This window comes from Entelurus aequoreus, linkage group LG01, assembly GCF_033978785.1.
Source record: "Entelurus aequoreus isolate RoL-2023_Sb linkage group LG01, RoL_Eaeq_v1.1, whole genome shotgun sequence".
In the NCBI taxonomy this organism is placed as follows: domain Eukaryota; kingdom Metazoa; phylum Chordata; class Actinopteri; order Syngnathiformes; family Syngnathidae; genus Entelurus; species Entelurus aequoreus.
In genome coordinates, this window is record NC_084731.1 from 43,287,551 (window position 1) to 43,301,368 (window position 13,818).

Below are 13,818 nucleotides of genomic sequence, written 5' to 3' on the forward strand. Positions count from 1 at the left end.
GCAGACAATAAAAACACTAAATTTATACCAATGATTTAGTCACAATTTTATTTAAGTCTATATGTGCTTTATAACTTAATAGCACAAAAAATCAAGTCCCCTACACCTCCAAAAATTGTGATCCTGCCTCTTCTTGTGGCAGGTTGATGGGAGAGGACCAAGTTTCAAAGGAAATTCAAAACAGTTACACAGAAGGCACAACCAGCAGTCTCGGAGTCGTTTCGAAATGATCCAGCTCGTCACATCTAGAGAACAGAGCCAGGATCAAGGGAAGTGTACACAGCATAATCACCTCGTCCATCACTTGCAGTAGCTCTCAGTGCAGTTCTTGAGGGGAAAATGAAAGTCAAGGAGAAAGAGTGCTACAAGCTCACAGTGACTGTCTTTACAGCATTTACACTGCACAATACTTTCACCTCCTCTATACCTAGAAAAAGAAAGCATTGCTATATACAGGGGGACCAAAATAAGTTCCCATCATTTGTACAATTGTGAATATACATAACTTACTCCCAAGTTTACTACTAGAGTCTAATACAAAAAGGAGGGACAACAAAATAGTCACTTAGCTGAAGGAACAAATCTTCCATTTTCTGTTAATCCTAAAGAGCTTGGAGTCAAAAAGACAGTGCAGGTGTGTGCAGTATCTTTCAAATTAAAGTTCACATTTTTTAAATGCATTGATCAGGAAGAGTAAATGGGGGAAGGTGAAATTATATTTTGCAGTCCACCTCTGTTCATTTTCCTATGGCCGGAACTCCAACTCGTCCACACTTATGACCTTAGCTGGCATGGAGGGGAGTTGTTGATCCAGCACGTCTGAGCCAAACCACTTAGACAGGCCTGGAGGGGGACTCCTGCCGTGCCGCTGGGGACCATTAGTTCGATGGGGCCCTTGGCTCTGAGATTGTAAGCCCGAGATGATTGGATGCACTGCAAAAGACCACCAAGGTTTAATGCCACAACATACCGTATTTTCCGCACTATAAGGCGCACCTAAAAACCCAAAATTTTCTCAAAAGCTGACTGCGCCTTATAATCGGACCAATATTGAGCCACAACAAACCTAAAATTAATTTTCATAAAGTTTAGGTCTCGCAACTACGGTAAACAGCCGCCAATTTCTTTTTCCACGTAGAAGAAGCGCTTCTTCTTCTATGGTAAGCAGCCGCCCCCGTAGAAGAAGAAGCGTGCGGTGCATGCTGGGATATGACGTTTAATTTCCATTTGTGTGTTTCTGTAAAGACCCCAAAATGGCTCCTACTAAGAGACACGCTTACGACGCAGAGTTCAAACTCAAGGCAATCAGTCACGCAGTAGAACACGGGAATAGAGCAGCTGGGTGGATTGACAAAAGAACTCCAGCCGCTGGATATTGGTGTCAACAGGGCATTCAAAGCTAGACTGCGAACTGCGTGGGAACAGTGGATGACAGAAGGCGAACACACATTCACCAAGACAGGGAGACAGCGCCAGACGACATACGCCACTATCTGCCAGTGGATCGTAAATGCCTGGGCTGATATATCAGTCTCAACTGTGGTCCGAGCTTTCAGGAAGGCAGGAATTGTCACTGAACTGCTGGACAACAGCAGCGACACAGACTCCATTAATAAATTCGACAAGACGGAGCCGGGCCTTTTGGATGCCGTATTCGCCCAACTATTTAATTCGGACACTGAAGAAGAAGAATGAGGGATTTGTGGATGAGGAATAACTTCAGAAAGTGAGCTTTAAATGTTTATTTTGTGTGTTGTGTGACATTAACGTTTGAGCAACGTTGAGTTATTGATATTGTTATTGCTCTGCACTATTTTGAGTGTTAGTATTTTGTGATTGCATGTTTGATTTACCGTAACACGAGTAAATCAGCTGTTTATTCATTTTGGGAGTGAACAGAGTGGTTATAACGCTGGTTTGTAATATATTAATAAAGTTTGACTGACCTGTTTTGTTGACATTCCCTTTAGCGCAGCTCCATCTAATGGATGCATAGGTGCACCTTTTATGTGAACAAAGTTTTGAAATATGCCATTCATTGAAGGTGCGCCTTATAGTGCGGAAAATACGGTTTCCATTGCTGATGAACAAGAATGACAAAGACAATCCCTTACACTCAAGACAGTGCAGCACCAGTGGAAATGTATTACAATCAAGTTTAGTAAGATGACTAGCATGTACATGTGCATTAGTGACAGAACAGGCAGTCATAGGAGACAGAGCTGCAGATCAATGTCGCAAGATAAGGCGTGCATTTTCCTTTTCTCACCGCCAAGAGGCGGGGGCGTATCTGAGCTGGCAGGTGCTTGTGGCTGCCAAATTTCAGCAGCAAGGCACAGCTACGAAGGCCAGGAAATGTACAACAAAATAGCGACTGAGAGACTAACAAAAGTAAATTACTTTTACAACGCAACAGAGCTTTCTTTGTAATGAAATATAAGCACCAACTTTTTAGACAAATAGGTAAGACAGTTTTATCAAAATAAAATAAATTGAATTAGGTATTTGAAAATATTTTGTATTATTGTTGTTACTCCTAACCTGCATTAATTATTAGAGCACAAACAAATTACAATAAAAAAATAATAGTGCCTTACCAGGTATGAACCTCATCACTGATTTTTAGAATAAACCTCATCCAGATGACACTTGACCAATATTAGATTTTGCTCACTCTGTCTCTGCTGCTGAAGTTGCTGCTGCATTACTGCCAGCTGCATCTGACTATTTGCTCTGGGAGGTAGAAGCGGGTGCCCTCCTGTTGCGCTGAGAGGGTACATCGGTTGGCCAAGCATAGTAGGGGGCAAGCCTTGAAGTTGTGCAAGGTCATGTGGATATATACCTGGAAATACAGGGCAAGAAAAAGTTGTAGCAAAGTTTAGATTACCATTTTAAGGACCAAGAGAATGCTTGGAATTACCTTGGACAAGTGTAGGTGCTAGCTGCTGCGGTTGAATTCCCTGTGCAAGCATTTGTTGAACCACATTGGGGTGGAGCTGGGGAGGAGGGCGCACCATTGGTACATGAGATAGTAGTGGTACCGGGTAGATAGGTCGAGGGAAAGTGGAGGATGGTCCTGGAAGTGTCGTGGTAGCTGTATGATGTCCAGCAGAAAGAGGTCGGAGTCGCTCCTGGTCCTTGCTTGCCAAGCTCTGAGAGGTGGACTTCATTCCACCAGTCTGGGCATTATTCCCTTCCATTGCATCCAGGTGTAGATTAGGAGAGTTTTCTGTCATGAAAGGTTTAAAAACTTCAACATTCAGACATTCAAATATGAACCTCTGAAGGCCAACAAAAGGTTCTATACCATCTTGTGCTGCTGCCTCCTCTTTGATCTCCGATCGACCCGAAGGATCATCTTTGCTTTTCTCTTTAGTCGCATACATTTTGCGTATCACTGATGTGGGCGTAAATGATGGAGACAACTAACAAAAATAAGAAAATGTCACCATTTTGTATTTATGGGACAAAAAAAAGTGGGCTTGGTGCAAAAAAGTTGCTTACCATACTGGTGACGGCATTGCCAGGTGAAATTCTTCCTGCAGGGTGGGCACCTGGGCCAGGTGAACGGTTAAGTCGCTGTGGACTGATACCAAAAGCATATTACATACAAGTTTTCCATTGAAACTGGTGTTCCTTTGCCAGTTACTACAGTACCAGTGCATTGTAGATTTAAAAATTGTATACATAGTCCAAGTTTTATGCAGTGAAGAAGCTTCTTTGCCCATGTGACATACACGGCACGCTATTTATTGGCTGATGACGCCCAATCACAGAACAAAGTTATGTCTTGGCAGCTGTTTCCATCTGGTGAGTTCCATGTAAACAGTTTTAGTGGGAACATTAGAATTTAATTGAAGCCCAACAATCTATTTTAAATGTTCTACATCTTCCAAACTTCTGGCACAGAAACCAAGCCCTTGAAGAAGCTATAGTGTCTTTTGAAAAAACTGTTCCAACAACTTTCCATGTTGAGATTCGTCCTGCAAGACCCCCCAAAGATGTGTTTGATACTGTGTGGCCCTTTTACTTTCTAAAATTGATAAATGCCTCTTCTGGTTGAGTTCGAGGCGCATTTACACATGCTGTTGTGCTGTCTCATAAAAAAGCACAACAGACACCCTTCTGTTGTCTCGAACTCCAGGTTCATTCAAAACTTCTAATCATATCACATTTCAATTCAAAACAATATTGCTGAAAATGTTCAGTTTGGTTTAAAATCCTGCTGTAATACAGAAACAAAACTTAAATTATTTTTATTAGACTCTGGTGGCTGAGCTGTTTGTGCTTTTAGATTTGACAATATCCTTTTTTCCTGCCTAGAGACAGTTGTAGGACTTAAATGCATAAAACTACATTGGTTTCAGTGTTACAGTACTAAATTGAGGGGTCTTTTTCTGTTAAACTTGGGCAATTTGCATCCAAACAAGTCCCCCAAGTTTCAATTCTAGGTCTTGGCTTGTTCTCATTGGTTTCCATTTTTAAAAAGCACAATATTTTTTGCCATTGTTTTTCAGACATACAGATATACCTTCCCTTACAATCAAAATCAGATATCAAAGCCTTGCAAAACTCGGATGTCCATTTTCTTTATGTAAGTGGAAAAACAAGGTTATAATGGTTTTGGGTTTTTCATTATAGGTTAGATTTTGTTTAGACTTTTCCCCTTGTAATTCAGTTAGTTTTAATTAGTTTTTAGGGCCGGTTTATTTTTTTCTAAATGATTAATTTTAGTTTAGTTTTTCATACTTTGGGTTTTTTGTCAGGTGCAGGATTCAAAAGAGAATTGTGTAATAAAACTCAAAAGATAACATTTTAAAATATTCATTTTCTGTTGAGCAACCAACCAATGTGAATATAATACAGACTCAAAAACCAAATATACTATACAAGTTTGAGTAATTTGACTAAAATGACCAAATCAATAAATTAAGAACTAGCCTTCTCAGTACTAGATACAGGTGCAGCTTTTTGACATATCAGTGCAGTATAGAATAACAATACGGTACCTCAACAGATGTATGACCTTTTTGATTGACATTTTAGATTTTGAATAGGAGCGACTAAATGAGAATAAGCAAATTATTTTCCTCTTTAATTATTTGTTTGGGTTAATTTTAATTAAAAGGTTTACAACACTAGTTATATCACTGTTGCATTTTCTATCAAAACAAAAAAAATCTTTAAGACTAATGTAATACTATAACCAGTCACCAAGGTCTCCAGTCTCTCCAATCTCCTCATCTGTCTCCTCTGATTCGATTCAGTTCATCCAGACCATCTTCGGCACCTCCTGGCTGAGACTATGAACCATCTGTGCACTCAGTTTGTACTAGGCTTCTATCGCTGAGCAGCCACAAATCTTTGACTGTATTTGAGCCGTCATCTGTCACAATAAGCAGCAACTTGTCTTCTTCTATGCCCCATGCTTCTAATGGCTCAGTAATGCAGCAAGCAATGGTCTCCTAGGTGCGTGGGTACTCCAATCGGTGTAGGTTAAGCAGAACACTGTAAACCTGGGGCCGTACTTATCAAGCTTCTTAGAGTGCCATTTTACACTTAAGTCCTGAGAATTTGCGAAATTTAGTCCTACTCTCAAACTTAAGCATAAAAGCTTTTTATTAACGTTCTTAAGTCTAAGAATCACTCCTACTCTCCACGATATTTAAGAGACCTTCAGAGGTGTCTTAAGTGGTTAGGAGTTGCCAGCAGGGGATGGCACTGAGGCGAGAGAGACGTGCGCGAACGTTCAGGGAACGGAACAATGTTTAGTTTTTTTTGATGACGAGCAGCTGATCAAACGGTATTGTTTAGACAGAGCGGATATTATTTTTGTCACAGATTTAATACTTTTCGATTCCTTGTTGATTTCTGCATGTGTCTGCAGTGGGCTAGTATATATAGAGCCACCCACACCAGTTTCAAATTAGTTGCCTAATTAATGAATTGGAAAGAAAATGTTATGACAGTAGCATATGTGTGTGGCCGTGAGGTGAGTGACGTCAGTGAGTGTGTGGGCGATAGAAGAGAGGGAGCGGTAGCGTGAGTGCCGACGGGGACTAGTTTGTTTTGTATTATTTTGTAGTTAATTGTCAAAATATACACTCCCATTGTCCACTTAAATATTTCCAAGATATTTCTTTATTCTTAGACAACGGATTCCATTCCGTGATTGGTCATTTCTATGGACACAGAAATGACGTCACCTAAAATTCCGTTTACGGCACATAGTAATGTCGTAATTCAGCTCTGAGTGTGACACTTAAGATTCAGTCCTACACTTCGCTGAAAGTGTGAGTAAGACGCTTGATAACTAACTTTTAAGTGCAGCTTTCAGCGAATAATTTATTTACTCTTAAGTCAACTCTTAGCAGACTTCTTAAGAGTAATTCTAAGAAGCTTGATAAGTACGGCCCCTGGCCTCCAGGTGGATGATAAAACATGCTGACACACCCATGAAAGATGCTGTTAATCCTCTCTTGCTCCAACCGTCCAGAGAGGGACAACTTCCTCACGTCTTTCAAATTGTGCTTTGCCTCTTCCATCTTATCTCCGATAAATTAATTTACTCGTGCAGCACTGGGTGATATGAATTTTGGCTTGAGTGAAAAGCAAAACTTTTTGAAGGCAATTGAGTCACACAGACTTGTAGACATGCCAGTCTCAGAACATTTACGAGTGCATCTTCCCGCCTGTGGTGCTCCTGCATGTTTACTAACCAGCAGCTATTTGGTCATCGGTGAAAGCAGTCCATTATGGTTGTCTCTGGCCAGAATGTTGCTTCTTTTAGCGGACCTACTCAGAAAGGCCACTTTCTAGCGTTTAGCCTGCTTGTGCGATCTTCTAAAATAGACTTCAGATTTGTGTTTTGTTTTCCTTTGAGTATTCCACATATTTGTTAACCCGTTTCCACTGCAAAGTACTTACTTTTTTCTTAAATCGCTGTCATATTGAAAGACATCTCAGACTGCCACATTCTCCCAACTTTTGACGCTATTTTGGCAGGTAGAGTGATGATGGCAAGCCGACTCTAAACAAGAAGTGATGGGCCCTGAGGTGCCGTATGGTGCTGCCAGATCATGGAAAAATGCTGAAGTGAAATTACTGTAATCGATTTCATATTAATCCGAAATCGCCAAAGATGAAAACGAAGGGATTGTTATCTATAATTTCGGTATAGTTTAGTTTTGTAAACACAATACGGTTTGTTAGTTTCTTAATTATACTTATTTATTTCAATTAACGAATGTGTTTTTCAATTCTGGTTTTTGTCATTTTGTTAATTTTTGTTAACTATAGTAACCTTGGTGAAAAGACAACTGAAATTGGGACTTTCGTGGAGACAGACCTCACTGGCAACAGTGTGCTAGGTCAGGGGTGGGCAAATATTAAAACATACCGGTAATTGAGCAAAGATCGGTTTTCAGAATCGCCACAACAAAACTGATTCTAGACTTCGACGCACTGGCAACATTGGGTGATCAACAACGCTGCTCCCACTTAAAGAGATTTAATACCATTTGTATGTTCCTTTAATATATTATTGAAAATAGATGTATTATGATTAAAATATCCCATGTTTAAGAAGTATACTCTTAGTTCCAACAGATATATGCTTTGAAATGCATCATGTGCTCGCCCGGCCCATCTGTCTGTCAAATTTCAAAAGCCAATGTGGCCCCTGAGCCAAAAAGTTTGCCCATCCCAGCTCTAGACCCTCTATCAGCCTATTGTCATCCCTATGTCAAAACCTTGGTGCTTCTACTGATAGCTTGTCTAAATTTGACAATCAGCTCATTGGTCAACACTAGCTTTTTCCAGCTCAGAATTCTTGGTGAAGCTATACCTTTTAAGAATCCAGTACTAAAAAGGTCCTGCATGTGCTCATTTCCTCCACGCTTAGATTACTGAAATTGGCCTTGACCAGGCCTCTAGTTAGACTACAACTGTCCCAAAATGGTGCTGCTTGCTTCAACTCTACTACCTACCTGTTGCTTGAGGATCCATTAAGATTGTATTGCTTGTTTTTAAAAGTTTAGATGCGTTAGCTTCTCCATATTTATCAGAATTGCTGTCCCTGTATTCTTCTGTGAAAGCACAGAGGTCATTTGAACAGTCCCTCCTGCATTGCTCCAGGGCTAGAAAAAGAGCTTAAGAAGGCCTTAAATTATAGAACTCTCTCCCCCTGTAAATTAAAACAGCTACAGCTGTGGAGTCTTTTAAATGAACACTTGACATTTTTATGCACTGGTTTTTAAAAACAAAATAAAGTTTTTACTGCAGTTTTTAATGTTTTATTTGCTTTGTTTAGATGTTCTATTTCTTCGTTTTCAAACCAGTCTTTTTTTAAACCAATTTTGATCTTTGTAATTTTCACCTAACTCGTGCAGCACTTGGGGGCAGCTTGAACTGCAGTTTTCAAATATGCTTCATAAATTAATCTTGACTTCCATTACTTTGTTCCGCACTCGAAATAATCCAGTAGTGATGCCGCCACCGTGACATCTAGGCTAATAATTTAGAATCATCATTCGTGAGTACTTATACAAAATGGAACTGCCATGTTGTCCTGGGATCCTTTGTGACTTGATGTTTGAGTTGTCACTGTGCTCTTGTGGTAATTTTTGTAGGCCTCCCTCATCTAGGAACGTTGTTTTCTCCATTTGTAGATAATGGTTCGCTGTGGCCTTAAAGCTTTAGAAATGGCTTTGTATTCTTTCCAGACTTGAATTTCTTTGGATCGTGCAATTTTGTTTCAGCTTTTTGAGATCTTTTGGCCGTCTTAATATTGTCAAACAGATTCTATTTAAGTGATTCCTTGATTGCACAGGTTTTGATGTAATCAGGTTTGAGTGTAGTCAGTGAAATTCCACTCAGATTTCCAAAAACATTAAATAATGACTTAACAAGTGAGAAATAATTTTCCACGTATAGCTTTTCCCCCTAAAAAATTAAATTATCAAAAAAACTGCATTTTATGTTTATTTTGGTTATATTTGTCTAACACTTAAATGTGTTCGAAGGTCTTAAACAATTAAGTGGGGAATATATTGTGGAAAAAAAATAATTTGAGAAGGGGGCAAACACTTGTTGACGGCACTGTAAATTGTCTAAAGATATTTTTAAAGCAAAAACAAAAATCTCACCGATTTCGAAAACATGTGTCCTGTGGAAGCCTGTTGTAGCCAGACTGGTATTGGTGGTGTGCATGTAGTGCAAGATCCTGTTGAAATGCTAGTGCCTCCAGATCTGCATGATTCACTGGCATGGAGAGCGCCCTCATCTGGTAAAAATTAAAACATGAAATTACTGAAAGGTGATTGTTCAGGTTGGTAGGTTTGTGGATACTACAACCTGTAAGTTGATAAACTATCAAGTTCATGTTCTAAACTGACTGTTCTTTTAATTAATTCCTCGACCAAGAGTAAGAGTCATGCTACCTGCTGCTGGGCTGCAGATACAGGGCTGACAGACCGGTGTACATCAGCAAATTGTTCAGGCGTCATGGGCTGAGGACCAACAGATAAGCCTTGGGGTACTAATAGTAAAGAAAAAAAAGAAAAAAGAAAAAGAGTAGTTTTTCTGCTCATTTTAAACATAACACGACAATGCTAAACAGGACAATCAACTTAAAAAAAACTTGTCGTACACAAAAAGGGCCAGACAATTTAGGACAGAGGTGTCTAAACTTTTTCCATCGAGAGCCGGCTACTGAAAAATGAGAATGCGGGGGGCCATTTTGAATAGGTTTTAGCATATTTAATGTACAAAAAGTATCAATGTACATCAGTATGCTGTATGCTAAGCCATTTAAAAATATAGTTTAACATTTATTATTCTGTACCACAAATAATCAATTTGCTTTACTTGTTTGTTGTGTTTTTTTTAATCACTTCAAGGTTTTGAGGTAACGTTAGACTTTGTCTCATTTCTCTATACTGTTCTTCATGCAGTGTCTTCAAGTGACAGAAGAGATTAGACGAGTCCAAGTCACTAACAATGACTTGTTGGCGGCATGTTTTACGGTTTGGCCGGCGTATAATTTTTTTCAATACAAATAAAGGAATTCCTCTTCCCCTCCTTACGGCACCATTTCGTCTTGATTGGGTGGTTTGGCTTCCGTTGTGCTCTCTGTTACATTGACATCCATGCTGATGCCTGCTTTCGCTGCATGGATGTAACAGTGGCGTTCTTTCAGGTTACGTAAAGTAGCAGTGTGCTGCAGTTACTTTAGCCACAGCCTAGATGTTAAAAATTACGTAAAAAATAAGCGAAAATTGTAATGATAGACATTTTCCTGTCGCAATACGCTATGAATCGTAACATAGCACAGCACTAGCTAGCCATGGCGTTTGTAAAGTGGAAAAGATGATGCTGCATTACCAGCCCTTTACCATTAGTGAAGAGTCTGGCTTTTATCAGGACAAACAGGTACAGTTTGTCAAAAACAACTTTGAGTCTATCACCTAAAGGTGTGCACGAACTACACTTATATCTATATATACAATCAGTATTGGTCAATAAAAGCAGGAAGTCATCGGTATCTGCTTGAAAACAATTGTGCATCCACATTAATTCAACCATTTATTGGAAGATTACCTGCCGAATGCTGTAAACGACTGTTGAAGTAGTCAGGTGAGAGTGCTCGCTGTGGAAAGAGAGGTGGGGACGGAGGCTTGTGCAGCAGGCCATGTAGAGTGTTGGGAGCCGCTGGAACTTCAGAGTTGCCCAAAAGGTTGCCAAGTAGTGTTGGTGAACGACTACGAGCCGGCCCTCCAAGGAGCTCCTATGATAAGACACATTTTCAGGTAAGTACTACACCCAAAATCAGAGTCATGTTTGAGATATTTAAAGAGCAACCAATTGACGTTAAATATTTTGACTTAGAATACCTGGAATATGTTTTTTGGCTGCTGTGGAGGCATCTTAGCTTCAGTTCGGGACACCACTGACTGGTCTGAAGGTGGCTGCAATTACATGCAAGACTGAACATTTTAGCTTAACGCTTTCTTATTGAATTGTTACTAAAACGGTTATACATGTTCTGTCGTCGCAGTGGAGGAACACATTAACACTGAAACATGACCAGTCTAATACATTGGTACCTCAACTTACCGGTAAGTGTTTTAAGATGAGAGCTGTCTCTCGGCTAATTGTTATGCTTTAAGTTGCAAGCAGAAATTTGAATTACAAGCATTCCTGCCATTTGTCGGCGTAGGGAATGTCAGTGAATCTCTTAAAACATTTGGTCTTACTTGCTAGCATTAGCTTATAGCTAGAGATGGATATAACTGTTTTACAACCTTGCAAGGAAGACAGTGTGTGTGATATTTATTGAATTAAAAAATAAAAACATGACTGGGTGTGTAGCCAACTTGGTGAAGCAGTTGGAGCATAGCACTGCTAGTCTGCACCATACTGAAGCAGAATGAGTAGATAATGCCAGCCAAGGACGTTAAAATAATTTCTAAACAGACATTTAGCCATGAAAATATGGAGAAGCTGCTGATTGTGTATTTAACAGAGAAGCAGCTAAAAGGAGATATTGTAAAAGTCCGCTCCTCGGACATAAATGCTGTATATTATGACAACTTCTTAAAACTACTGTAGTTGTCCATAGTACATTCATACAATGTCTAATCTAAAAGTGTTAATGTTTATTTTTAAAATACATGTTGACAGTCTAGGGTGTACCCTACTTCTGGCCCAAAGTTAGCTGGGATAGGCTTCAGCACCCCCACGACCCTAATGAGGATAAGCGGTATAGAAATTGGATTGATGTACAGTGTATCCAGAAAGTATTCACAGCGCTTCACTTTTTCCACATTTTGTCTTGTTACAGTCTTATTTCAAAATGGAAGTCATTTTTGTCCTCAAAATTCTAGAGACAATACTCCATGATGACAATGTGAAAAGTGTTTAAGTTTTACAAATGTATTAAAAAATAAAAAATAAATCCCATGTACATAAGTATTCACAGCCTTTGCTCAATACCTTGTCGATGCACCTTTGGCAGCAATAACAGCCATACATCCTGGAAGAAAACCAATGCTTCCCATGGAGTTTGAGAGGTGCTGCAAAGAGGAATGGGCGAAACTGCCCAAACATAGGCGTGCCAAGCTTAAGGCGTATTCAAAAATACTTGAGGCTGTAACTACTTGCTCAACAAAGTATTGAGCAAAGGCTGTGAATACTTATGTAAAAGTGATTTTTATGATTTAATACATTTGTAAAATTTAATTAAAAAAAAAAAAAAAAAAAACTTTTCACATTGTCAATATGAGGTATTGTCTATGATGTTGAGGACAAATGAATTTATTCCATTTTGGAATAAGGCTGTAACATAACATGTGAAAAAAGTGAAGCGTTGGGATTACTTTCCGGATGCACTGGACTACATTTACACTGCAGGCCAATGTGGCCCAAAACACATTTTTTCAATTTTTTTTTTTTTTTCCAGCTGATTGTTTACAAAGTAAAATGTGATCTTCAGACTCCAGTATAAACTTGCACAGGCCTCAATGTGGCCCAGACGTCACTTGCATGCGCAGTTAGATCAAATAAAAACAAAAGGAAGTTGACCAGATTCCATAAATGAACAAGGAATTCACTACTAGTACAGAATAAAAAAAGTGGCTGCACCCTAAATTAGTGTTTTGTTTTGTTTTTTTACATGAAAATAAATTGATTGATATGTAGTGCAATATATTTGGGAGGGTTCTAATCTTTTTTATGGCTTTTAAGTAGAATAGGCACGGACATCAGCGTGGATCTACGTAAGCTTTATTTTTCAACTTACGCAATGTACCTAACATGTAAGCAAATACGCCACAGCGTCAGTTTCGGTCCTTCAACAATCGGTATTTCTTTGGAATCAAAATATCCATCCATTTTCTCCCGCGTGTCCCTTGCAGGGTCACAGGGGGGCAGCTTATTCCAGCTGCACTCGGGTGGAAGGCAGGATACACCCTGGACAAGTCGCCACATTATCGCAGGTCCAACACAGACAGACATTCACACACTCTGGCCAATTTAGTGTTGCCAATCAACCTATTCCCAGGTGCTTGGAAGCGGGAGGAAGCCAGAATACCCAGAGAGAACCCAACAGTCACAGGGAGAACATGCAAACTACACAGAAAGACCCCGAGCCCGGGAATCGAACACAGGACATTGTGAGACACGAGCACTGAGCACTAACCCCTGTGCACCGTGCTGCCTGGAATCAAAATATATAGTCACATTTTACATGTAGACTATTTGCACATTACTGACCCAGCTGCAAAAAAACATTTAAACATTTTTCAGGGGGGCCCTTATCAATAACTGATTTCTGCCGTGTGAGTGCACATGCTTTTCAAAGTTGCCCTGCTTGGTCTTTGTCCACAACTGATTACTACATGCAAGACAAACACTTACATTTGTGGTTATTGTAATGATACGTATTTGAAATGATTTAAGCTTTTATTGTGTCTGAAAAAAATTAAAGAGCTGGCAATTTCTATGGTGCTAATGAAATTGTAAAGGACTGTTGATCCAAAGTTGAGGTGCTAAAACATACATACAACATTAACTGTTCCTTACTCATGCACATATATATATTAAAGTGTTTGGATGTATTCATTAAATCATTGTATTCTTGGTTGCCAAAAATAGATTCAAAGTACCGGTAATATTTTGATATTGACAAATCTCATCTGTGCATGAATTACTAGACTATCCTTAGGACATGCACACAAATTGGACTTGTTTTTGGCAGTGACCTCATCTTGCGAAAAAAAACATCTGATTGGCTGTCCTTCATAAATAACCCCCACCCCT

At 39.4% G+C, this 13,818-nt stretch overlaps 1 protein-coding gene across 3 annotated transcripts in view; it reads right to left on the reverse strand.

Annotated features, from left to right (window-relative positions):
• Positions 1 to 21: 21 nt before the first annotated feature.
• LOC133652497 (eukaryotic translation initiation factor 4E transporter-like) overlaps positions 22 to 13,818 on the reverse strand; it is a 31,453-nt gene continuing 17,656 nt past the window's right edge. For 2 of the 3 annotated variants that reach the window (XM_062051316.1, XM_062051308.1), the window contains exons 11-18: positions 10,893 to 10,967; positions 10,600 to 10,786; positions 9,441 to 9,538; positions 9,147 to 9,283; positions 3,505 to 3,586; positions 2,921 to 3,425; positions 2,675 to 2,842; positions 22 to 933 (exon numbers count right to left, since the gene is read on the reverse strand). In XM_062051316.1, coding sequence (XP_061907300.1) covers positions 746 to 933; positions 2,675 to 2,842; positions 2,921 to 3,425; positions 3,505 to 3,586; positions 9,147 to 9,283; positions 9,441 to 9,538; positions 10,600 to 10,786; positions 10,893 to 10,967 — 1,440 coding nt within the window. In that variant the 3' untranslated portion in view covers positions 22 to 745. The remainder of the gene's footprint in view (positions 934 to 2,674; positions 2,843 to 2,920; positions 3,426 to 3,504; positions 3,587 to 9,146; positions 9,284 to 9,440; positions 9,539 to 10,599; positions 10,787 to 10,892; positions 10,968 to 13,818) is intronic. The other variant, XM_062051324.1, reaches the window with a different exon arrangement.